The 27,144-nt window shown below is 47.6% G+C and overlaps 1 protein-coding gene across 1 annotated transcript; it reads right to left on the bottom strand.

The window, feature by feature from the left end:
• Positions 1–54: 54 nt before the first annotated feature.
• On the bottom strand, positions 55–27,144 carry rapgef5a (Rap guanine nucleotide exchange factor (GEF) 5a). Its single transcript, XM_060042899.1, has 18 exons — positions 26,016–27,144; positions 18,363–18,508; positions 17,082–17,182; positions 12,426–12,504; positions 11,951–12,095; positions 9,967–10,058; positions 9,525–9,555; positions 9,165–9,243; positions 6,926–7,075; positions 6,403–6,500; positions 4,915–5,037; positions 3,801–3,979; positions 3,150–3,240; positions 2,890–2,940; positions 2,673–2,760; positions 2,329–2,393; positions 2,168–2,222; positions 55–1,840 (listed from the first exon to the last, which is right to left on the bottom strand). Exons 1-18 carry the CDS (start codon positions 26,538–26,540, stop codon positions 1,722–1,724), a joined length of 2,217 nt encoding a protein of 738 aa, XP_059898882.1. The 5' UTR covers positions 26,541–27,144; the 3' UTR covers positions 55–1,721.

The raw sequence follows: 27,144 nt of genomic DNA, 5'->3' as shown, positions 1-27,144 counted from the left end.
ATGATAGTCAGAGATAAACGTAGCCACATTCTTACTAAATGTTCCTTGTGCCTCGGGAAACTAAAAGACCTAATGATGAGGAAGCAATGCAGACTGACATCACAGTTACACACATAAACCGTAGAGTGGGAGTGTTATTCAGTCAAAACACACTATTTGTTTTCTGCATCATTTACACATGTACACAGAAATATTTGTGAACAAAACACATATTTTTTTCAGTCAGTAATTCAGCAATGTTATAAACTGCTTACTAATCAGTTTAACAATTACGATTTCACTATCCGTTTAGTATACCAAGTTCGACCGGTCCAGCAAAGAAACCTCAGCTTTGGCTTGGATCATAAACACAACACCTATTGAGCATTTAAATAAAAGATAGCGAAAGGAAGAGAAATAAAGCACAATGGTGGGTGGGCCCTGTGTATCCGTAGCAACCACAGGAGAATAATGGGGTATCAAGCATCCGACATGAAGTGACATCAGTCATGAGGGCGTTGTGTGAAGCGTTGAGCGCGTGAACTCAGGAGCGCACAGGTCCACGTCGCCATAGGGCTGCACATTACTACAGGAAGGATTCAATGGAGAATAAGAAAAAAACGGAAGACAAATAATAATAAATAAGACCATAAAGGCAGAGATCTCCGTACGAGCCAAGGAGCTTTGCCGCTGTGATTTGTTGCACAATTATAACCATACTGCATATTCTACCCCACTTCAAGGTGGACTTTTGGCACAGAGACACGTAGAGCTACTAAAATACAAAGTCAAACAGGATCAGTCACTTTGTTTTTGTTTTAGTTGACGAAGAAAGTTAATTTATAGAAAAAAAATATAAACGTCCACGGCTGGACCGCGGCACGTTAAGCACTCGGTTCTTTATCTCGTTCTCAAAACTTTAAAAACAGGCGGACGGAAGCGTGACACAATTGCTCCATTTACAAGCCTTTACATTAATGTTTTCTTCTGCTCCTGGCCGCTGACGCTGTTGTACTACCAAACAAGCATCAAACAAAAAGAGCGCGAAATCAATCAATACAAAAATACATACACAACAAGACAGGTGTTTTCATTGTAATATGGACATGGTTTTATGTACGTATCCAGCCTCAAAAGAAGAGAGGATGTGATAGAATATCAGTTAGGCAGAAGAAAACAACTAAAAATGGTGCTTTAGGACCAATCCTGCTCTTTACAATCTGAAATTATTCAAGCCTCTTCAGGTGCTCAGAGAGGCTTCCGAGAGAGCCATGAGACATACAAAACACATCCTTAAGGAACCATCCCACCAGTGGACCAGACTCATGAATACCCACCGCTCTTTTCCACGGCACCAATCAGCACAAAGATTCAGTCAAACAGATATCGTACAAACAAGTTACAACAGCCGCCTGCTCCTCCCCCCGGTCCTTCCCCCCCCAGCAGGGCTCCGGGCTGGGTGTGGGTTCATAGGGCGGTGCCTGGAGCGGGGGGGGTCCCTCTGTTATGAAGTGTACCCCGAGGGGGAGGGTTCTAGCTGAGAGCCAATGCAGGGCAAAGGTCGGGCTGGATCGCCTTATGGCACCTTCGGGACCCCCTCCAACCCCGGGACCCGCGGGGCAGGACCCGTGCGTCAGTCAAACGGGTCCAAAAGAATAGTGTGTATCGGTGGGCGTGTTTGTTTACTGTGTGTGTGTGTGTGTGTGTGCGTGCGTGTGTGTGCTTTGATAGTGCGTCTCTGTTCAGGCGCGTGGCTCCAGCTTGTGTGAGAGCTCAAAGAGAGTCTGCTGATTGTCAATGATGTGCAGGCAGTGGACGCACGCTCGCAACTCCGCACTGTCGCCCCCGGTTACCTCGTTCCCTAAAAGACAACACAAAACACACACACACACACACACACACACACACACACACACACAATCAGAGATGTATTTCAAAGTGTGCTCCAAATCACCCATCAACACAAGAAAATAAAATCACATGCACGTGTGCGCGCACTGAGGCAGAGGGCATGTGAGGATTGAGGTTCTCATTTGGAAAGAGAAAGTGTCCCTGAAAATGGTTGCTTGGAAACTGAGGGGGAAAGCAGTAGGAGACCACTAGGTTGTGCGGTACAGCCACCTGCCAGCAGAGGGCAGTATATGCAAAGGCATGTATTAGCATGAGCTGGGTTGAGGGTACGACCTACCTGGTTGGTCACTTTGGCAGTGGCGAATGAGACGCACCGTGTCGGCTATCATGTGCTGTGAAATAGCAAGGCACACAGTTTAAAACGGTCAGAAAACTGTAATATGGCCTAATGGTAATTATATATGTATTTTCTTAAATAACCATAGGAAAGCGACTTACCAGCTTCTCAAAGTTGACAAGGTTGTCATGAAATGTCTTGTTTCCCTCGTGGATAAAGGTGATATCTAGAAGGAAAACAAGTGTATTAGGCTATGCTCAACATCAATGTCACATTTGTGTGTATGAGATGAGTGTGTGTGTGTGTATGTATAAGTGTGTGTGTGTGTGTGTGTAATAGACAAGTGTGTGTGTGTGTGTGTGTGTGTGTAATAGACAAGTGTGTGTGTGTGTGTGTGTGTGTGTGTGTGTGTGTGTGTGTAATAGACAAGTGTGTGTGTGTGTGTGTGTGTGTGTGTGTGTGTGTGTGTGTGTGTATGTGTGTGTGTGTGTGTGTGTGTGTGTACCTTTCAACAAGAGAGGCATGAAGGGGATCTTTGGGGGCTTCATTCTCTTGAAGGCTTCTCTGTAGGCTTTGTGGTTGAGGGAGGGGTCCTGGTGTGTGTGTGTGTGGGGTGGGGGAGTAGAGAGAGAGAATGTTATGTTATGATAGAAAAACAACAGCAAAGACAGTAAGAACTTGTTTAAAAAACTGGTTACTAAGACCACAAGAAAGATTATTACCGTTATGAGCTCCAGCTCAGAGAACAGCTTCTTAAACTTTCCTGGACATTTCTGTAAGGAAATGGTAAGAACATGAGATATATAATATAATATAAAGTAATATATTAAAATATGCTTGATAAACACACACACACACACACACACACACACACACACACACACACACACACACACACACACACACACACACACACACACACACACACACACACACACACACACACACACACACACACACACACACACACACACACACACACCTCCCAGGTCTGGTTGAGCCGGCTGACAGAGGCCGTGTTCAGTCCCATTATGATGGCGAAGGCGGAGTTCAAGTTCCTCTGGGCTTTACAGCTGAACACAAGACACATGACACAAAGCAGCCAATCAGAACACTTTGAAAGTCACACATGACAAAAACTAACCAATGACAAAACAATCAGGCCTCGTTTCCTCCGAGCGGTGCGATGCGGTTCGGTACGTCAGGTGCGCCAAGGTTCGCTTAATGCCGCTTCCACCGCCAAAAGTAGTGCAAGGTCCCCAAATAAGCGCACTGAGCCACTCCTATTTGCGGTCCACCTCTGTTTGGGTACCAAGCGGTCTGAAAGGGTGCCGAAAAGGTGGAGCTACACAAGCCGTCCGTTGATTGGTCGACAGAATCGTCACTTCCAAGAGACAGAAAAAACAACAGTACCCGCATTGTGTTTCTGGACAACGGCGAAGCAAAACTGAGCTGTCCTGCTCCAAGCCACACCATACCATACCGAACTGCTACGCTCGGTGGAGACGAGGCCTTAGACACTGTGTGTGTGTGTGTGTGTGTGTGTGTGTGTGTGTGTGTGTGTGTGTGTGTGTGTGTGTGTGTGTGTGTGTCACCCATGTTGATGTGAACCCAGGTGTGTGTTGGTTCTTACTGTGCTGCGATCTTGATGAACTTCTTCAGCAGCTGCACGCGCTTGCTGAGCGACACGCACATGAGCACCTCGGACATCACCCACTGCTGCACCTCGTTGCAGCGCTGCAGCAGGACCGACAGCGCCGCCGTGTGGCCGCTGCGGGGAGGGCGGCTCAGGGTGTAGTACACCAGCTCCTGCTGTGATGGTGGGGAGATGAGAGACTAGATCAGTTCAAGGCACGCAACGTTGAGGAGCGTGCTTAAGTGTGTGTGTTCGTTCGCGTGTGTGTGTTCATTCATTCGTGTTTGTGTGTGTATGTGTGTTCGTGTGTATTTTAGTTCAATTGTATTTTTATGTGTGCGTGCATGCGTGCGTGTATATATATATATATGTAATATTATAAAGTATTATGCGCATTTAAAAAATAAACCTAATTATGCACACATACAAACACACACACACAAACAAAATAAAAATATAGATGGTCTTCTACGTTATCTAGAGCCTAAAAGACCCATCCCAGCATGACAGTCTCTTTAGGGGGCGATGAGGAGCTCTTGCCCTGTTGCCACCACTACCCTGGTGGTGGAGCGTTGGTTCAATCCCCAGCAGAGACAGCCCACCACAAATTAGCATTTCCTCAAGCCGGGAGCAGCAGATGTTAGGAATTCAGTCCGATTCATTGGCTGTTTGTTTGATGCTTTCAGCACTATGGTTTGGTTCCGCGACACTATGGTTTGGTTCCCCCCCCCCCCGCCTAAGAGACAGCGCCCAGGGAGAGCAGCAGCCACTCTGAGAGGATCTCTGGCCCGACCCTTCTGGAAGACTTCTGCATTTAAATGTATGTATTAAAGCGTAGCCTTGAGGTGTGTGCATAACACACAAGTGGGCCCACGTGCGTGTGTGTGTATATGCAAGTGTGTGTTGTTTTTGGGTATATGCTATGCAAGCTTGTGGGTAGATACAGTATGCATGCGTGTATTCAAGTTTCTCTGTGGGCAAGTGTGTATGTATGTGTGTGCATCTGTATACATGTGTGTGTGCGTATGCAAGTGGATACATGCGTGCGTGCGGCTGTATGTATGCTCGTGTATGCGTGAGTGTATGCACGTGTGTGTGTACGTGCGCATACCTCATGGATGGAGTTGAACAGGCTCCAGTCCAGGTGCGTGAGAGCTGCCGCTACGTCCCAGGTGTTGATCCCCAGGAGACGCACCGCCCTCCTGCCCAGCTCAGCACTGTCTGTGAGAGCGGGCTGCACACACACACACACACACACACACACACACACACACACACACACACACACACACACACACACACACACACACACACACACACACACACACACACACACACACACACACACACACACACACACACACAAACAAACAAACAAGGGTGAGAAAAAATTGCTGATATCCGCACCTCACCACACATGAGAAATAAGAATGCACTCTATCACACACACACACACCGTGTCCCTAGGGGGGGGGCTGGGAAATAAATACACTCTTAACAATCTATTCCATAGCAGCAATAACCGACTCCCTAAATAGGCCACATGTTCAACACAAGGCTGCAGTCTGTTGGGGATTCAAGACATGGAAATGCACAAAGACACTTATGGAGCAAAATCAAACATGGACGGCACATGCAAACGTATAGAGCAAAGAGAGAGCACTCACAAACCGATATAGCACACACAATCAGACACACACACACACACACACACACACACACACACACACACACACACAGAGAAAAGAGAGAGAGAGAAATCAAACTTATTGGCCACACAGAAACACAGAGTGAAACAAATGCATAAAGAATACACAAACAGAGAGCAATCACAAGCATATAGAGCAAATAAAAAGAGGGCGCTAAAAGAATACCAAGAGCACAAACAAGGGGGTACCAACATATAGAGCAGACCCAAACATAGAAAGCACAAACCAACAGGGAGCACAAATAAACACATAGAGCACACACCAACATATAGAGCAGACACAAATATATAGAGAAGACCCAAACAGAGAGACCACGCACACACAATAACATGCAGGACACAGAGAGCCAACACTCACACATACACACATGGATCTGTGATGTAGGAATATATTAATGCATGTGGAAGTAAATGAGACTGCACAGCTGCTCATTGCCCCGGTTTGCCAGCAGCCGCTCAGAAAGTTCAATACAGTTCTCTAAACTTCCTCGTCTTCATCTAATATCAGTCATTAAGTCGTGCCTTCCAGCCAAACAAACTGCTGCGGCCAAAAAACGGGTTTGTTTTGCGGTTTGAAGCGTAACCATTCCCACCATTTCATTATTGCTTTCTTTGCGTGATTTGGAGGTGTCAAAGTTGGACTTTCCCCAAAAGGTACCAAAGACGTTACACTCCCTTATTGAACAACAGCAACAAGGAAATCATAATATAATCGTTTTCTAACATTGTTTGAACACACGTATTGATGTCTGTTTCAGCTAATGGGAGCGGATGTTATGCCCAGATGGCAAGGCAAGAAAAAGCAATTTATCGCCAACTTAAGCTTCCACCCGTGCATGATCTAGAACATCGATGCACAGATGCATCCGAGCAGAGCGCCGGGGGGCATACCAGGACTTCAGTGAGGTCCTTGCGACAGACTGCCAGTCTGCCTTGAGGGGTGAGAGACTCTGAATACACGCAGTCACTGGGCTGCAGCAGACGACGCTCTGTGGACACAGAGAGAGACAGAGAGAGACAGAGACACAGAGAGAGGGAGCCAGATAGGCAGACAGACAGTCAGAGAGAGATAGGGAGAGAGAGAAAAAAAACATTGAGACACAGTCAGTCAGTCAACATGAGACAAGAGTGAAAGAAAAAAGAAAGACGAGTCAAAGAGAAAAAGAAGAGAAGAGAAACGGAGCAAAAAAGCAAACCAACAAATACGTATTTGATTGACGTTATCCATCTAAATTCTATAACATCAATAACTAACACTGAGGTACCCGGTCAATCTGCGGGTGCGTTGAAAAGTGAGTGAGTGAGTGTGACTGTGTGAGTGTGTGTGTGTCTGTGAGTCTGTCTGTGTCTGTGTCTGTGTCTGTGTGTGTGTGTGTGTGTGTGTGTGTGTGTGTGTGTGGCAGGGTTGAATCACCTCCTGTGTGCGAGACCACCGCCAGCACCATCTCCTCCTCGGACCGGTCCAGCTTGGATCCCACAATCCTGAGCAGCTCGTTAGCCTCCAGCATGCGGTGGGTGTGCACGCTCAGGTACGAGTCCACGCTCACGTGCACGTGACAAATGACTGAAGGGACAGGAGGGGAAATACCGGTTACTAAAGCAATACACATTACACAGCCTGTAGATGTACACAAATATACGCTACTTTTGCAGTGACACGATGGTAAATTGTCAATATTGTGTGTGTGTGTAACGCCAATGAGCTGATGATACATTAAATAATAATACATTCAACTTTAATAGCGCTTTTCTAAATACTCGAAGACGCTTTACAGAGTGAACACAACATTTTATAATTTAATGAGAACGTATAAATAAGTAAAAATACTTAAAATAAAATAAAATTGTTTCAATAAAATAAAAGCTAAAATAGGTAGACAAAACTAGGAATACTTAAAAGGAAGAAGGGAGGGAGGTTATTTTGTGAAAGCGATCTTGAAAAGGTTGGTTTTGAGGGATTGTTTAAATGATGGGAGTGTGTTTGGATGGTCAATGTAGTTTTAGAAAAACACTCTTTAAGATGGCTGACTAAAAGCACAACAGTTGTTTAAATGCTTGGGTGAGTCCTTGTCTATTGTGCGTCCGTATGTACGTTCACGGTGATGTCACAGCACACAATTCTTTTAGCTGATAATACATTAAAAGGTTTTCCATTTGCAACCCAGTCGTCATTTCCCAACGCTTTAAATGCTACAATACTGCATTTTTCTCAAGAGATGGTTCAGCTGGTTAACTGTTTCATTAACATTAAATCGTCTTTAATTTGGAATAATAAAAGATAATTAAACATGCTGCTGGGCCAGGCTTGTAAAACCTATGAAAATATATAAACTAAGCACAAAAAGTAAGGAACTTTGTGTTTGGTTGATTATTTCTTTATGGTAACAATGCTTTTTGGCAAAAAATCTTATACCGTTGGAAAGCCTGTATATTTCCCTTTCAAATGGTGCTCCATTTGTAAGGAAAATGCAATTGTGGGATGAGCAGCAGAGCTGAGTATGTGGGTTGCGCCCATGAAAAATGTGCCAAATCTTCTCTGCCAATGCCAAACAGCTTATTCTGCCATTGACTCGTTTGGTGTTTGGTGGATTGGATGATTGAAGTTTGAAGAAACAAGACATATTGGCAATTCAACAATTTATTCATTTCACAGACAGGAGCCTCAGCAGCGTGTGGAAGAACCATACACAGCCACAACAGCCTGGCACCTCCTCCTCATGCCGGTCTGGACTCATCACTGAACATAACGTTCCTCCACATGTTCAGGTTCCAGTGTACGTGTTGCCGACACCAGCGCAAACGGGCCTGACGGTGAAGGACAGTCATGGCAGGACTCCTGGCAGCACTATGAGACCGGAGATTGGCTGCGTGTAGTCTGTTCCGGATTGTCTGGGCAGAGAGCCGTCGGCCATATCATCCTGCAAACCTTGACTGCAAATCTGTAGAAGACAGCCTACGGCACCTAAGTGCTGACAGGGTGATGAAATGGTCTTCTTGGGGCGTCGTCTTCTTGGGACGCCCACTTCGCGGCCTGTCTTTGACATCCCCCGTTATATGGTACTTGGCCTTCAGTTTGGAGAGGGTACTAGGGCTCACTCCAAATAATGCCGCAACTTGGTTTTGCGGAACACCAGCTTGAAGTTGCCCTATCGCAAGGGCCCTATCCAGATCAGTCAAACGCGGCATGCCCATTCTTGGAGCAGACACTTACTGACTGTAGCTGTACTTACAGTAGTAGGGCCCATGCTCACAGGTACTGCCAATCAGGTGTCAATCAGGCACCTGATTGGCAGCACCTGGGGGTACCAGAAGCTCAAAACAAGTGTCAATAGCAACAGCAAAATAACCTGTTTGGCAATGGCAGAAAAGATTTGGCAAATCTTTCATGGGCGCAACACTCAGCGCTACTGCTCATCCCACAAATGCATGTTCCTTACGAATGGGGCACCATTTGAAAGGGAACTAAACAGGCTTTCCAACGGTATACGATTCATTGCCAAAAAGCATTGTTACCACAGAGAAATAATCTACCAAACACAACATTTCTAACTCTTTTTCTTTTTAATGTTTATATATTTTCTAGAGAGACAGAGACCGAATGGGGGCGAGATAGGAGGGTTCATATTGAGCGTGGTGGCCTCCCTGCCTCTCACCTTCTCTGTGTTCACTCTTTGGGCTTCTGAGCTGCACACAGTTCTCCTTCAAACTCAACTGCTGGTGTAGAGCCTTAGTCTGAGAGAGACAGAGACAGAGACAGACAGACAGACAGACAGACAGACAGACAGACAGACAGACAGACAGACAGACAGACAGACAGACAGACAGACAGACAGACAGACAGACAGACAGAGAGGACAGAGACAGAGACAGAGACAGAGAGAGAGAGAGAGAGCAGAGAGAGAAACATTTTCAATCATCTAATGCTACAGTTTTCATGAAAATAATCGATAGATCTTAATAGATGATATATCACTTAAAAAGTGTTTAAGTCTGGATGGTATTATATCACTCACCTTCTGAGATGGAGGGCAGTCATCCACCGTGCTGTAAAGACAACAAACACACACACACACACACACACACACACACACACACACACACACACACACACACACACACACACACACACACACACACACACACACACACACACACACACACACACACACACACACACACACACACACACACACACGATGCATAAGAAACATGAGCCACTGCACCACTCACACAATATCTACAGACACTCATGCAGTCCACAAAATCAATCACACTTGTAAACAGCAAGATTCTTGCACACACATACAATATCAATCACCCTTTTAATCACACAACACAATATTAACATTTGCTAAATAATCACACACAAAATATGAATCTCACACACACACACATAATATTAACATTCGCTAAATAATCACACACAAATTAACAATCTCACACACACACACTCACTGTCTGCGGCGCAGCAGCTTCTGAAACTCCTTCAGGTCTTTCTCCAGAGTGGGGAACTCATAGAGGTCCTCTAACACACACCTGTACAGAGTCTACAAACACACACACACACACACACACACACACACACACACACAGACTTGAATCAATGCATTAACAAATAACGTGCTACAGATTACAGGCCTGGCATTACAGTTCATCTGTTGATCTGAATCCTTTCAGTAATGCGTTTAAAAATGTTGGCCTTTTTAGGCCTTTTTTTTTTAGAGAACCACGTGTATTTTAGCATCCATCAAAACTTGTGGGTGCATCCGCACACATATTTACATATATGCACACATATTCAATCTGTAAATTCCACGTTGGTGTGTATTTTGGTGGATGCTTTTCTAATCTGATGCATGGAAGAATACCAACGGCTGCATCCATTCTTAGCTAGGGCCGCCCCGATGGAAACCCTTCGCTCTGGGCCTGTTAACGCCAGACGCCCCTAACAGAGCCAGACAGGACCGCTTCTAACCAGTTTGATGCAAGGGCCTTTATAATGCCTTGTCATCGTGTCCCTGCTGTGGCCACAGATTGATATCCACCATGGTGGAAAGGATATTTTTCACTCCATGTCATCCACACAAACAGACAGTCACATGACCATCTGTAACGTTGGATGTTTCATTGTTTTTCGGGGGACGATTCAGAGTAGGGAGGGATGGTTTAAGGAGAGGGAAGGCAGACCACTGTAGACCAGTGTTAACCAGCCCGAGTGAATTGACAGGGAGGAATAAGGCGACACGTATAATCCACACCATGCAGCCAACACACACGGAGCGCTGTGTGTCTTTGTGTGCAGCTATGTCTTTGTGCTTATGCACCAAAGAAAAATCTAATCAGAATGACTGAAGGAAGGTGATGACATAACTGTCAGGGGATACGAGTGTGGCTATTTGTCCGATCCAACACACACACACACACACACACACACAGAGCTTATCACCGTCATTGACCCACTGAGGCTCCCCGTCCCCCATCCATCTGTTACTAGGCAACCATCACCTGGGTTACACTTGGCGATACCCAATGCCAAACCTCACATGTTGTAGGGCTGCCATGGCAGCAGAGCATCATAAGAGTTTGCACGACACATGCATGCACATGTGTGCACGTGCACGCTCCTGTGTCTGGGCTCTTGGTTGTCACAAGGATTCAATATCCGACTGATGCAGCCATGTGTAAAGAAAGGGGACGGAAGAAAGAGCGATGAGGAGGCTGCCTTTGAAAAGTCAGTCAGTCAGTGGGAGAGAGGGGGAGAGAGAGAGAGAGAGAGAGAGAGAGAGAGAGAGAGAGAGAGAGAGAGAGAGAGAGAGAGAGAGAGAGAGAGAGAGAGAGAGAGAGAGAGAGAGAGAGACCTTGGGCTGGACAGAGATAGAGAGCTAGAGCTGCAGAAGAGACGTTTGATGGTCAATAATTAAACGTCTGGCTCAGAAGAAGAACAATGATAAAAGATGAATGATAAGGCAGAAGCATCGGGACGATGTGAGGGCGCCGAGACCACCGAGACAAACGGATCAGTTGCTGTGGGCAACAATGACAGAGCCCATCCACCTCGGGGCTTTAGGAACCTTCATGAACACCGATGGTCAGAGAGCCTCCATCGGAATAAACCTCCCACGTTAACGGTTAGAGGCGACGTGGTCCGACACAGCTCCGCCGCCTTCAAACCCCCAGGACTATCACCTCATTGGACGCAGTCGGCGTCCAATCGGACTCCTCCCTAGGGATCTCCGTCAACGTGGGGGGTTTTGGGGGATAACCGACGCTATGAACCACATAACACAAGCGTATAGCGTATTGCACGCTCTCCTGACAGAGCCTACCTCATCATCATCACGCTGTCTGCTAATGGACATCAAATGAATTATTCACCAGAACAGATCATATCGTCACATTTATCCCCTAACGAGGCACGTGGTGACACCTGGGCTGTTACCTTCATGAAACCCTTGACATGCTCCTCGTCCCGGAGGAAGTCCTTGTTTAGCCGGCTCCAGTGAGACACCAGCTGCAGTACCTTGCGCTTCCTGAAGAGGGCGTCCTTCCCTTCCTCCTGACCCCTGCAGCGCACACTGCTGTAGGTGAGACCAGTCAAGGAGGAAGCAGAGCAGCAGGTGGTTTGAAGAAGGGGAGTTGATGGGTGTGTGTGTGTGTGTGTGTGTGTGTGTGTGTGTGTGTGTGTGTGTGTGTGTGTGTGTGTGTGTGTGTGTGTGTGTGTGTGTGTGTGTGTGTGTGTGTGTTTGCATGTGTACGCTTACGTGCGTGCGTGTGTGTTGGGTGTGTGTGTGTATATATGTGCCACGTGTGTGTGTGTGTGCGCGTGCATTCGTGCGGGTGAGTGAGTGTGAGTGTGTGTGCGTGTGTGGATGTGTGCGTGCGTCTTTCTGTGTTTTCTGCATGGTTAAGGATATTGGCCAAGCAGCGCCTGGCAGAGGTCGCTGGTGGACATGAAGACCAGGTACGTCAACAGGAAGTCATCCAGCAGCACCTCTGGAACACAGGAAGCCAAACACATGAAGGACAGCTGCAGTAGGTGGCTGATGTTGAGGCTTTTATCCAACGCGTCATTAAACTGATTGAGGGCATCCATTCTTAGCATGGCTAATCATCTGTGGTTTTCTCAGATGTACACCAGCAAAGAGAGATATTATTATATCATATATATAAGGGCGGCATTGGGTCAGGATGTTGAGAGGTTAACTGGCAATCGGGAGCTTGCTAGTTCAAGTGTCGAGGTGTCCCTGAGCCCCACTGCTCCGGTGTGTGTATGTGTATATGAATGGGTAGATGTTAGGGAATTATTGTAAAGTGGTATGAGTGGCCACCGGTTATAAGGGTGCACTCACACTAGGCCATCTGGCCGTGGCCGTGGCCGTTTTAGCACCTAACCGTGCTCAATTCTGAGTGTGGCCAGGCCGGGCCAATTTGGCCACTTGGGAGAGGTGTGCTGCTACGGCACGGGCCGCTACGGTACAGATGCTAATGAGCCGACACGCGCACACGCACGGCTACGCAACCTGAGCTGGATGACGTATAGTCCATGTGACGACCATGGACATAATAAAGGCGACGAGCCTTCTTTCCCATTAAACGGTAAACATATATCCAAATAAGCAACAGACTCAGCAAAGTGCGAACTGTGTTCTGTGTGTTGTTGTCCATTGTTGTTAGAACTCTGACTGGCGGCAGACTTCATTATGGTCCATGCAGCGGACGCTTGGTGATGACGTATTACTTACGACGTGATGACGTATGTACAAGAGTCTACCGTGGCCAGGCCACAGTTGCGACGCCCAACGGCCACGGCCAGATGGCCTAGTGTGAGTGCACCCTAAAAGCGCTGTATAAATGCGGTCCATTTATCATTTACCATATACAGGTCAGTAAAGAGGCAGGTAGGGGTTGAGACTAGCCTGGCTATTACCAGACAAAGCCAATCATAGATTGCACATTGGTCTGGGGAAGCTGCCGTCATTTTCTTCTGCACAAGAGGCGTGATCAACGGGCCTAGTTCAACTGACTCTGTACGCGATTGGCTGCTTGCCGTCGCTTCCCTGTTGTCCTTGTGTTAAACCAGCCAATAAGCGCCATCCGAAAAGCCAGCTTGGTGATTGGCCCCCGCAAAAACATATCGGAAGCAGAAAGAAATGGATTGCTCTTTTCCAGACACTTGGAAAATTCACCGGAAGAATGGGCGGGGCTACCCAGGCTAGGTTGAGGCCTCTTGCTCAAGGAAACCTACAGGCAGTCACTGGGAATTTAACCCAGGACCAACTACTGTGCTATCCTGGCCCTCCAATCACATTACATACAATTAATTAAACCGCCTTGACAAAACTGGGATCGAGAAATAGGCAAGAGAGTTAAAAAGGAATACCACAGCCGACCAATGAAATCACTGTGTTTCCCCATGTCGAACCAAGACTCATTTTACACACTTTAGATAGACATTAAGACCCTGCTCATCTCACTAGTTAAGAAAGTTGTACAAGAAGTACATGTTAATGAGCGTGAGAGTTGCCTTGCCCGTTGTCTGCCACTGTGTGTGTCTGCCACTGTGCGTGTTCGTGTGTAGGCGTCTTTGCTCAGCAGGTGGTCAATGGGTTAGAACCAAATATAAACAGCCCTGAGGCAGATGGGTAATGAGCCATTGTTAGTAGGGGGGGGGGGGGGGGGGGGGGGGGGGTGCGGGGGGGAACCCGGAGCAGTCACAATCCCACTTTTATCTTTCTTTCTCCGGGAAAACATGTGACCCAAATATGGATCTCCTGGGCAAGGGATGCAAGGGGAATCAATTATACATGAGCGAGCAATGGCCCAGCCATCAATAATAGATTAACCATCTCCTCTTTAGTGAGAGGAGAAAACACTGCTTTTGCTCCCAAAGGCTGAGGGCCCGTGCTCACAACCCACTGGCCCCTTTGCTCACTGGCTCCCTGTCGCATACTACGCATCCTTCACTTCTCTGACTCTCATTCCCATTGTAATGCTTCAAGGCGCCCCCCTCTCCCTCCAGCTCCCTCTCTTGCTCTCTAATCAAGGGATAACTCGTTTTCTCTCCAACTCAACCTCCTCTCATTTCATTTGACCTCCCACATCCTCGTTTTCTTCTTTTGCTCCTTCAGTCCTCCCCTCTGCTCTCCTTTCTCTTCTCTCACCTCCCCCCTCCCCTCTCCCTCCTTTCCTCCCTCTCCTCCTCTCTTCTCCTTTCCCCCCTCCCCTCTCTACACCCAACCTTCCTCCCCTCTCCTCTCCCAACCTCTCTCCCCTCTCCTCCTCTCACCTCCTCCCTCTCCCTCTCCCCTCCTTCCTCCTCTCTACACCCTCTTCTCTCATCTCCCTCTCGCCTCCCCTCTCTCTACCCTCCCCTCTCTACACCCAACCTTCCTCCCCTCTCCTCTCCCAACCTTCCTCCCCTCCTCCTCCCTCTCCCCTCCCATCCTTCCTCCTCTCTACACCCTCTTCTCTCATCTCCCTCTCGCCTCCCCTCTCTACACCCAACCTTCCTCCCCTCTCCTCTCCCAACCTTCCTCCCCTCTCCTCCTCCTCCCTCTCCCCTCCCATCCTTCCTCCTCTCTACACCCTCTTCCCTCTCCTCTCATCTCCCTCTCGCCTCCCCTCTCTCTACCCTCCCCTCTCCTCCCCCCTCCCCTTTCATCTCCCCCTCCCTCCCCTCTCACCACCACCCTCTCCTCTCCCCTCCCCCCCCCCTCCCCTCTCCTCCTCTCACCTCCTCCCTCTCCTCTCACCACCACCCTCTCCTCTCCCCCCCATCCCTCCCCTCTCATCCTCTCACCTCCTCCCTCTCCTCTCCCCTCTCTCCTCCCTCCCCTTTCCTCCTCCCTCCCCTTTCCTCTCTCTCTCCCTCTCCCCTCACCTCCTCCCTCCCCTCTCCTCTCCTCTCCCCTCCCCTCTCCTCTCCCCTCCTCTGATCTTCTCACCTCCTTCCTCTCCTCCCCTCTCCCCTCTTCTCCTCCCTTCTCATCCCTCCCCTCTCATCTCCTCCCTCTCCATCATAATAAACATCCATTTTTATCTTCAACAGCTCGCCCTCTGTGTCCGCTAGTCGGGCGGCACGTACAAAGTCAGACGCGCTCACGTGTGTAACGTCTCTCTCTCTCTCTCCCTCTCTCTGATGAATAACACATAGTGGTGTGACCTTGGAGACTATACCGTTGTATCACTAGTGATATAGGGTTGAGAGAGTGCGAGAGGTACTCAGCTGATGGTGGGGTTACGGCGGCTGAACTAATCATAGTAATCAGCGGTGGGCTGGGTTTTGGTCAACACTGTTGAGCGTTGATAGCAGCGATGGAGAATAGGGGATATGTTGGATGAGGATGTTTAATCTCTCCATGGTCTCTCTCTCTCGCTCCTTATCCCTCTCTCTCTCTCTCTTTTTTCTTCCTGTTCAACATAAAGTACAGCTAACCCCCGGTAAAACGGCCGGCTGATTTACTACACATCCCTAGAGGGCCCGCACACACACACACACACACACACACACACACAATTATTAATATCCAGACACGCTTAGAAGTGCAGACAACGGCGATCAAACTTGCAAACTCGCTTTATCCCCCGCTGTGATTTCATTTTTGTTCGTCGAGTGAGTAAGGAAGTGAGCCAACTGGCAGAACGCCTCCCGGTTAACCTGAGAACACTGAACTCATTGACAAAGCGGGGGGGGGAGTGTAGCCCTGTTTGATGTAGGAGGTGCGGTCGTACCGTCGGGCAGGTCTGGGCAGCCCCAGGGAAGCCTCCGTGCTCCTCATTAGAGGAACTTAAAGCTCTGAACACCCCGCATGTATTCCTGCCTGTCCCAACTAAACGCTCGCAGACCAACACACACACACACACACACACACACACACACACACACACACACACACACACACACACACACACACACACCTAGCTATTAGCTCTCGTCTGTGAGTAAATAATATATATGCATAAATGCAAATGTCCCACTATACACTCGCGTCAACCCTGCAGACACATGCAGGTACATGCACACACACATGCACACAGTTCAACATGGCCAGTGATGCTTTCGGTACAGAGCTTTTTGTGTAAGCCCAGTGTACACGGCAGGGGTGGGGGTGTGTGGGGGGGGTGAATGGAAGGAAACACGACGGCTCAGGGCTCTGTAGGAACACGAAGCGTTGCACTGGAGGAGACATTCCTGGGAGTCAGTGGATCAGCAGATCAGGGGATGCATGGTTCACAGATAGCTGTGGTCAACCATTAAGAGAGAGCGAGCGGCTTATCCCCCACATGACTTCACAAACACACCCTCCTCTCTCTCCATAGCCACTCATACGAGGGGCATCAGGATGCAGGAATACTCTTTTCGGAAGAGCGTCCCGTTCATGGATGTGTGTTGGGAAAAACTGTTCAGACCATGGGCTTTGCAAATGTACACACAACCTACGTTTGTCTGTGTTAGTCTCAAAAGTGTTTATTATTTTTTGTGTTAGTGTTTTTACGAGTGAGAGTGACAGAGACACAGAGAGCGAGAGGGAGAGAGATCAATGTGATAGTGGTGTGTGTGTGTTACTCACCGCTGTCCCGGCTCTCGGGCGCTCCTCGCTCCTCATCCAGCCGCAGGTCGCTCAGCAGGTGCTCCAGGATCTTCAGGGGCGTCCCGGACACCACTACATACCTGCAGGGTGAAGCACCGCCACAGCACTCGTCAGCCACAGGCCAACCACCGCCAACGCCAACACCGCAGTCGCTCCTGCCCTCTCCCCCAAAATCGTCCACTTCCTCCTCGTCGATGAAGCGCAGGTAGGGGACGTCGAAGGTGGGCAACACTGAAGAACCGTCGATACCCCCTTCCTCCCCATCATAATCATCATCATCAGCCTCAGTGCCATCACTGTCATCGTCGTCATCGTCGCCGATGTGATCCACCGCCTCCGCCTCGGCGAGCGTGGCGGGCCGGGTGCTCTGCTTCATGACGCTTTACTACCGGATGGCTGCTACCCCCCTTCACCCCCCGCGGGGCCCGAGCCCAGTGCTCCCCCCCCACCCACCACCACCTCCACATCTACATCCCAATGTTAACCCAGTTGAGGTAGGGGCGTCGCGTCTGTCAGGTCGCCTCCGGCGCAGCTAAAGGTCTGACTCCGTGACAGCGCCGAACGCAGCGAGAGAACTGGCTGTTCCTGACGATATAACACATCCACACACACGCAAACATCCTCCTTAACTTCCTTGTCAGTGACACTCCCTCTATGGTGCTCGGGGCACGGCAGCACACAAAAACAAACCCGCCCAAACACACACACAAATACACAAATAACACATGGACATGCCTCTTTAAAGGAAATGTGCAGAACACATCCCTGGTCTGTGTGCAGGGGCACGTGTGCTAGAATACACTGAATAATCATTTAAGCACACACTGGAAACCTTTTAACCAGCATGGCCAACAGCAGGGCTGGCATCTTGGTTTCTGCTGGGAAACAAGAAAACGATTCTCCCTCTTCACTCGACCGCAGCCCAGAGCCGGGCGCTAAAGCGTACATTGTCTTCTTGCAAATTATCTCTCTCTCTCTTCCACGCTCTCTCTCTCTCTTTCTCTCTCTCTCAGATACACTGAAACACACAAACAACAAGGCATACACACACGCATACATTCAACTGAAAACACACGCATCGGCACAATCAGGATGTGACAGGATAATTTATGCTTTTCTGGTTTTGCGTGTGTGTGATAGTATGATAAGGGAGTGTGTGTGTGTGAGGGTGTATGTGTGTGAGTGTATAGTTGTGTGGTGGGGCTGGAGAGAGGGAGGGAGAGAGACAATTGGCAGACTGCAGGCGCTAGGCGGGCTCACCTCCTGTCTCCGTCCTCCTCCCTGGCCCCGCCCCCTGAAGAGGTGGGAGAGGGGCGGTCAGACGGGGACGTAACCGTTGACGATACCCTCTGCAGCACCAGGACGTCCCGCCCCCTCTCCTTCAGACACACCCTCCCCACCGCCTCCTGAGAGAGAGACAGAGAGACAGAGAGACGAAGAGACACAGACACAGAGAGACCGTTTCGTTAAAGATCTCCTATTATTCTACTTTTCTGGCCATCATTTCTTATTAGTGACTCCTATAGAGCATCCTGACACGAATCACAGCACAAAAAACTATGTTGATTTTCGGGAAACTGCATTCTCTGTCAACACTCGGCTTTGTCCTTCTCCGCCCCCTCGCCCCCCTCCTGCCAACCCCACTCTGTTGTGATTGGTTACCTTCCGGAAGAGCATGTTGCAGCATTACCATACATGGAAAATCCGGATTGTTCTACGTAGATAAATCCCGGAAATTTGAACAAGTGAATGGCGACCGGTGTCCCTAATGTTTAGCGCTCTGCACAGCCACCCCAGAAGGTCAGCAGGGTATACGTCTAAATGCATGTATGCCATTATATGACACTTTGGTATGGTTAAACATGACTATAAATCATTTTAACAACGTTTATAGGTCATAAAAGTCAAAAAAGTATAATGGGTGCTCTTTAAGGGTCCGACCGAAGTTCCTGTTTTTGCTAGGATATTTATTTTAGGATGCAAAACATTCCAAAATCTGATATTATCTGTGAATATATGTATACATATACAGCCTCTATATATTTATTTAACTTTTATTCAGAAAATAATTAACACGTTTTAAGTACACTGCTCTTAACAACATAATCAAATATATTCATAAGAAATCAAAAATGTTAAATACTAAATAAACTTAAATGAATTGGTTTGAACAGATTCAAAAATTAACTTAAAAAAATGTGCAAGTGAATGGCGACCGGTGTCCCTAGTGTTTAGCGCTCAGCACAGCCACCCCAGACGCTCATCAGGCCGGGTATACATCTAAATGCATGCACGTCATTATTTGACACTTTAGTATGGTTAAACATGACTATAAATCATTATAACAACGTATATAGGTCATAATAGTCTAAATAGCATAATAGGTGCTCTTTAATTGACAAACATACTAAGAAACACCTCAACAGTCAGGCATCGGCACAGGACAAGAAGGGTGATTTCGAGGGGCAGGTATACTTCCGACCAACACCAAAACAACAACTTAATGGTGTATCCGATCATTATAATTACTCCTAACCACAGGTCTCAACAATATCATTACTAGCATCCAGAGGGCGGTATCCTGCACGCTAATGCCCCACGCGCAGTAGAGCCTACTGCTGGCTGAGCACAGTGACGGAAAGCTCTGTGCCGTTGGGTGTGTCAGCGTATGAGCTTTGAGAGGAACACAAACGCCAGATTTTGAATGCATAGGAATGCAGTTAGACTATCACATACGAAAGGGAATGCGTGGACCAGATCCAGCTTGCACACACACACAGACGAGTTGAATGGAGAAAGGGCAGAACGGAGTAAGAAAGGATTAATGCACAGACAGAGAGGACACACACACACAGAGACGGGGATATGGAAACAGAGAAGGCTAGAGCGATCAGATGATGAAAGAGGAATCCCATCAGAGAAGAGATGAAGAGATCTATTTTGTGCACCTGCTACTCCCGGCCACCCTCCCCCCCCCCCCCTGAACCGTCAGTCACTGACAGCATACCATAAACAGGAAGCTCATCACCTTGAAGACAGGCCTGCACATCTGAGCACACACAAAAATATCAATTTTGATGTGTGAAGGACTATAACAACATAATCGCAGGAAATTAATTGAGGAATAGCACGCTCAATTGAAAACAAAGCAACCAACAGTTATTTTCAGCCACATTTTTATAAACTGGAATCTGGGATACCAGTGGGACATGAGAATGAGCCTTGGGCAAGCAAAGACCAAACGGAATGGATGCCTGTGCGCCCTCTGTGTGTGTAAACATGCTCTGATGACTCATAGTGTGGTGTCCTGTGCAGGTGTTCAATTCAGGTGAATCCATTTTTACCACTACAATTCTGAAACAGTTTGGGCAAAACACGTTTTATTTGAATACCGCTTCAAAAAGAAGAAAGACCCAATCACAAGTAAGGGCTGTATGGAGGAAATCAGGGGTTAATAGAGCCACTCTCGGTCCGGGTAAGGACAACACACAGCCTCATATTAGATTTCAGGTGTTGTTCTGTGACTTAATGAGTGGTAATGGATAAAGGTTCAGCGCTGGAGGTTACTGCAGAGCTGTATGGCAGCGCTGGTGTGAGCGCTCTCAATGGACACACCACCCACTAAAGTCCCAATCAAGACCAATGGCTTTCAACGTTTGGGAGTACGGTACTTCAAATTACATTAAAGGTGGTTTGTATCATTTCCAGCTAAGCCTACATCGGTGGACTGCTGTGGTCAGACAGAGCCCAATCTAAAACTAAATGATGGTACAAGTATTCTCGTCCCTCCCCAAAGTCAGTCGAAAAGCAATCCTCTCTTTGAGTCCTCCTCACATAAGACTTTGCTACCGCTTCTCAAAATCCAGGGATTTGAACCATCTCATTATCTTAATCCCAAAAGTGTATCAAATCCCTATGAAAAGTCTAAGGAAAACTCCTCGCGTATAACACTCCAAGTACGTCTTCCTCGATCCGACAAGATTGTCGCTTCAGAACCAGTTGGAACAAAAGGAGTATTCCTGATGAGCCCCATATCGTGGTGGCAGCCACGTGGCACTGGCGCTGGCGGCCGCTGCCTCAATGCCTCCACCTGTGATGGGGTTGGGGCACACTGTGTTGCACTAGGTTGGGCGGTGTGTTCTCCAGCAGGTGGAAAACGCACTCAACATCAGTCTCAGCTTTAAACTTTCTGTCTTTTTTGGCCTGTTCTTCAAATGCTGTGAAGTTGAAAGGATTTCAAATTCCAACAATCAGGCTGTTTCTGCTAGAGTTGTACTTCATATGAGTCCAGTCGATGCAGTGGGTCAGAGTGGGGGAACTGCATTGGACACTGACTGGACAGAGTGCCTGTGTTTTTGGTAAAACTCAAAGAATTGTTTATACTGTAATTTATTTAAGTTAATTGTTGAATCTGTTCAAACCAATTCATTTAAGTTTATTTAGTATTTAACATTTTTGATTTTTTATGAATATATTTGATTGTGTTGTTTAGAGCAGTGTATTTAAAACGTTAATTATTTTCTGAATAAAAGCTAAATAAATGTATAGAGGCTGTATATGTATACATATATTCACAGATAATATCAGATTTTGGAATGTTTTGCATCCTAAAATAAATATCCTAGCAAAAACAGGAACTTCGGTCGGACCCTTAAAGAGCAACCATTATACTTTTTCGACTTTTATGACCTATAAACGTTGTTAAAATGATTCATAGTCATGTTTAACCATACCAAAGTGTCAAATAATGACAAATGCATTTAGACGTATACCCTGCTGACCTTCTGGGGTGGCTGTGCAGAGCGCTAAACATTAGGGACACCGGTCGCGATTCACTTGTTCAAATTTCCGGGATTTATCTACGTAGAACAATCCGGATTTTCCACGTATGGTAATGCTGCAACATGCTCTTCCGGAAGGTAACCAATCACAATGGAGTGGGGTTGGCAGGAGGGGGGCGAGGGGGTGGAGAAGGACGAAGCCGAGTGTTGACAGAGAATGCGGAAAGCGCCCAGTCCAGATGAGAGGAAGAGTTTCCCGAAAATCGACATCGTTTTTTGTGCTGTGATTCGTGTCAGGTTGCTCTATAGGAGTCATTTATAAGAAATGAAGACCAGAAAAGTAGTATAATAGGAGGTCTTTAAAGAACAGCCATTTATTCCATGGATTAACTCTTCACAAGCCAGACGTGAAAACCCTGAAAGAAAACTTTCATCTCAAACTCTTTCAAATTAAAAGTCTCCCAACATATTGCGGTTGGCCCTCCTGCTTGTTAGGGCAAGGTGAGACGCAGCCGTCATTTAGCGACTAATGGAAATCCCGACATTCTTCCCCTAATCCAAACAAACTTCACCCAGGAGGGGTAAACACGCAGCTGTAAAACTCTGCCTTATTCTGATTTAATTATAGATGGTCAAACTCTGAGGGTTAATCTGAGTAGGGGAAGAGACTCTTCTGTGTATCCAGGGGTTGACTTGTGCTCATCAGACCTTGACATTTAAGCGCTGACTGTGGGGACCAGGGAAGCCCTTTCTTTTTGCTACAGAGGGAAATGTACACCGAATCCGATTTATTTTACTTCGACGCGGTGACCTTTGCAGGCTTTGTGATTCAAACAATGAGGGCTTAACAAGCTATACAATGCAATATTTCAGTGTAACTACCCACAATGCACTGCCTAGTGCTACTCTTACAGTAAACATGTTTTAACGTGATTCATAGTGGAATTAAGAATTTTATACGGAACAGTAAAAGAGACTAAACAGACCCAAGCAACGTGTTAAAGAAGCATGTGAAACTCTATATGTATAGGTGCATGTGTGTGTCTTTGAAGTGGATCAGGTCTGCTGCAGTCCATCTATGGCGTGTCTATGTTCCCTCGCAGACCCCTCCTTTCTCAGACCCCCAGACAAAACACCAGTGGACCAAGATGGGTTATCACAGACTCATTATGAAGCTCAAGCAGCAGCAGCACCACCACAACCACTGCAATAACATACCCACAACACAGCTCCCTGCCATGGGGAGAACATGTGCCAGATCCCTGATAGGCCCGCAGTATCTGTGTAGCCTCCAAGATAAACACCATTGCCAAATGTTGACATCAGACACAGAGTAAAACATGAATACCGAAACACAGACAAAAAAAATCACAGAATAAAACCAAGGCATGTAGACTGTATACGACAAGTCAACATTATGTATGCTGGGCTAAGCAAATATGTGTATAATAATTAAATGTATTCATACGGCCTGAGGCAAATACACTTCTACCAAAGAGTACAAGGCGCGCGCACACACACACACACACACACACAGACAATCGCACGTGCGCGTTTGTCTGAGACCAGAGTTATATAAGGAGAAACAGAAAGCAAAGGAAAAGACAGAAAAAGTACAAAAAGGAAAGAAGGAAAGATAGCAAGAAGGGAAAGAATGAAAGAAAAGAAAGGAAAGAAAGGGAAAGATTGAAAGAAAAGAAAGGGTGAAAGGAAAATAAACAAAGAAAAAAAAGAAAATCCCAAACGAAAGGCGGTAAAGACGACAGAGAGAATGAGAGGTGTGAACTTTGTGATTCTGCTTTGAGTTAGCAGCTGTGTCCGTCTTCCTTCCACTTGTCGTCATGTCCCTCCCATCTGTTCATCAATCTATCCTTCCTCTCCTCCACCCTTCCCACCACACACACACAATGTTCCAGACAGTCACGGTACAGATCCTAGTATCCTATGACCCCCTTCCAACACACACATACGCACACACACACACACTGACGTAAGAGAGGAAAGGTGGTGCTCATAGAAAACCGAGAGGAAACACTCTTTGTTCCCTTCCTGTTCCTACCATACCAGTGCGCCCGTGCTTGCGTGCGTGTGTGTAAACATATATGTTCAGGATTCCTGAAAGGAACCGGCCAAAACACAACACCCTTACAAACTTCGCTAAGAGGTTTAAAAATGTGAGATATTACATTTTGAGGTCCTGTCATTACTTGTGGTACACATGATTGTGTGTGTGTGTGTGTGTGTGTGTGTGTGTGTGTGTGTGTGTGTGTGTGTGTGTGTGTGTGTGTGTGTGTGTGTGTGTGTGTGTGTGTGTGTGTGTGTGTGTGTGTGTGTGTGTGATGGTGTGACCTTGTATAATCTCCTTGTATGGATTAATACTGGATGGCCTGCAACAGTCCATCCCTGTTGCTGAATCAAATCAAATGTGAATTGTGTGCATGTGCATCCGTGTGTGTAAGCGTCTGTCCCCTTGCGACTCTCAGAGGTAAATCTCTTACAGGAGCAGCATCGCTATGGAAACAGCCTGCAGAGGCTTTCGAGAGCTTATCAAAAATGAAATTGGAAAATAAAACATGACATAATACATTTAAACAGATTCAATCGGGGGGGCTGAATGTTGATTGTTGGGAGGACAATTGCTGGCAGTGCCTTTGTATCGCCATGTTTTCCTGTCATTTGTGTCAAAGTAACATATTCCAAAATGGAAACAATGTCCAACATGAAGACAGGGTTCGCAAATCTTACCATGGTGTAAAAAACACTGTCTCAGGAGTGTTCACACACACTGAAGACAAAAAGCCTAAGGACACACACACACACACACACACACACACACACACACACACACACACACACACACACACACACACACACACACACACACACACACACACACACACACACACACACACACACACACACACACACACACACACACACACACCCCTTCCTACCCCAAGGTGTAGATGAGTGTGGAGAGTTATTTCCCAGCCCAGTGCTCCACCAACTCCGCCGCCACACATGGCTACATGCACTGCACACACAAACACACACTAATAAGCCTCTGCCACGGTCGCTCACACAAACGTCCCTCCCGCTCACGGTCGATGACAACACCGACAATTCTGCCCACTAGACTGCCTTTATACAGAGAATGAGATCACATTGCACTAAGCTGCTATTAACCCACGCATTAAAGTGGCTAGAGAACTACTGTTCGTACATACAAAGCTTTTGGTAAGAGCATGTCCTTGTGTAAGCATGGACCGTTACAATTACATTAGGATGTGTGTAAGAGAGAGACGGAGGGAGGGAGAGGCAGAGAGAGAGAATATGTGTTCATTTGAAGGACCAAATTTGTTTCTATTCGTTTTATGTTGAGGCCAGGCAATCACAGACATCAACAGAGGGGGGAAAAGCCTTCTTGGGAAAAAGGAATGCATTTAAAATAATGTCATGGTTTAATCCTAGCGGGTGTGCACCTGCTCAAGGATGACCACGGTGACAACATAAACCACATACCACAGCACACAGTCAATGACACAGGCACACACGCAAACACACAGGCCTTAACGTAGCTGTCATAGTTTCAATCCCCATCCACAAGGTACAGCCAGCGTCACATCATGAGAACGCACCGTGATGCCATGTGATGGAACACACACACTCGTCAATGAGTCTCCATCGTCAGCATGAAACGAGGACACGATGCAGGCTTTGAAGACACCACACAGCCTTGAATTACACGCTTGTCATTAATACACGCCTTGGTGGGCTTTGACTCGAAGCATCTTGCAACACCGTGAGTATCCTACACACGTCCTAGGACTGCACCATGATGTCAACAGGTATAACACTGGTCATTTTGCTTGACATTGTGATTGCCGTTATTCGCTTCGATTCACAGATGATCACTCCAGTACATATTCTGTGGTGCCTTCTGCATTGAAAAAACAATAATAACATTTTGACGTTAACTATTGCACAGCCCAAAAATCACGATCTCAACGAATATGCAATCAATTGTGCAGCCCTCATACATTCTTATCCTAAGCGTCCCAGTCGGGAATCAAACTGGACCCCCCAGCACCCATCCCTCTGCCCCCCGGTGTGTCCCCAGTGCCGTACTCACCGCGGGGTTCCTCTCCGGCAGACGGTAGTTGTGGTTCTGCAGGAGGCGACAGCCGTCCTTGGCTAGCCGCTGCACGGCCTCCAGCCCCAGCCGGCTAGTCAACTCCTCTCTGCCTCCACCTCCTCCTCCACCTCCACCTCCTCCTCCACCTCCTCCTCCACCTCCTCCTCCTCCTCCTCCTCCTCCAGCGCTGCTGACACAAACACCTCCACGGCGAACGCCGCCACCGCCACCGCCGCTGCCGTCTCGGAGTGCGCACACGCCGGCCAGCTGCAGGGCGGTGGGGACAGAGAACATGTACCTCAGCCCACAGTCCCAGGACATGGCGGCGCTGCTGGGGTCGGCCCGCCGGGCGGGGCCCGACGCTGTCCCACAGGGGCCGGCTTCAAAGGGAGGGAAGTGTCCGTGTGCACGTCTCTGGGTGTTTGAGGGGTGAAACGGATCAACGAGTGGATGAACTGAGGAATGTCTTATATGACAACACGCGGGCGGTGGGTTGCCATGTTCACGGAGTAGGTCCAACATAAAAAAAGAAAGAAAAACGAAATGGCGTTAAAATAGCAAAAAAATTAAAAAACTGGGAAAAAGTTTCCAGACTTCTGTCTCGTTTGGTTGTGGGGGAGTAGAGTTAAGAAGTGGACGTAATCCCCGGGATCTCGCTAGTATCAGCCTGGCTCTTGGTGTCATCCAATCCCACGCCTCGTCGCCCTCGCACTCCTGCTCTGGCTGCTCCCTAAACTCACTGTCCCGCCGTCTGCCTGACTGCCTCCGTGTGTGTCAGTGGGATTTGCTGTGGCAGGAAAACGTAGCGTGTGTGTGTGATTAGAAAGTATGAAAGTGGGCGGGAATGTGTGTGTGTGTGTGTGTGTGTGTGTGTGTGTGTGTGTGTGTGTGTGTGTGTGTGTGTGTGTGTGTGTGTGTGTGTGTGTGTGTGTGTGTGTGTGTGTGTCCTCCCCTGTATTACTGCAGTGGGGATTTGTGAAAGTGCGTTGAGCGCCCTGTCGGTCCAGCTGTAGTGAAACCAAAGGCAGCTGTAATGCTGCGTCTCTCCCAGCTGTATTTAAGTCTGTCTCCCGGGAGAGAAAGAGCCAGGCAGAGAGAAGGAGAGGGAGGGAGGCAGCGTAGGGAC

This window comes from Gadus macrocephalus, chromosome 22 (assembly GCF_031168955.1).
Source record: "Gadus macrocephalus chromosome 22, ASM3116895v1".
Taxonomy (NCBI): Eukaryota; Metazoa; Chordata; class Actinopteri; order Gadiformes; family Gadidae; genus Gadus; species Gadus macrocephalus.
This window is presented reverse-complemented; position numbering and strand designations above follow the sequence as displayed.

Coding starts and splice junctions, on each gene's coding strand:
- rapgef5a (XM_060042899.1), bottom strand. CDS start 26,540: ATGTTGGACCTACTCCGTGAACATGGCAACCCACCGCCCGCGTGTTGT. Junction 7,076..9,164: donor AAAGAGTGAACACAGAGAAG/GTGAGAGGCAGG, acceptor CTGTCCCTTCAG/TCATTTGTCACGTGCACGTG. Junction 2,941..3,149: donor GGCTCAACCAGACCTGGGAG/GTGTGTGTGTGT, acceptor ATTTCCTTACAG/AAATGTCCAGGAAAGTTTAA.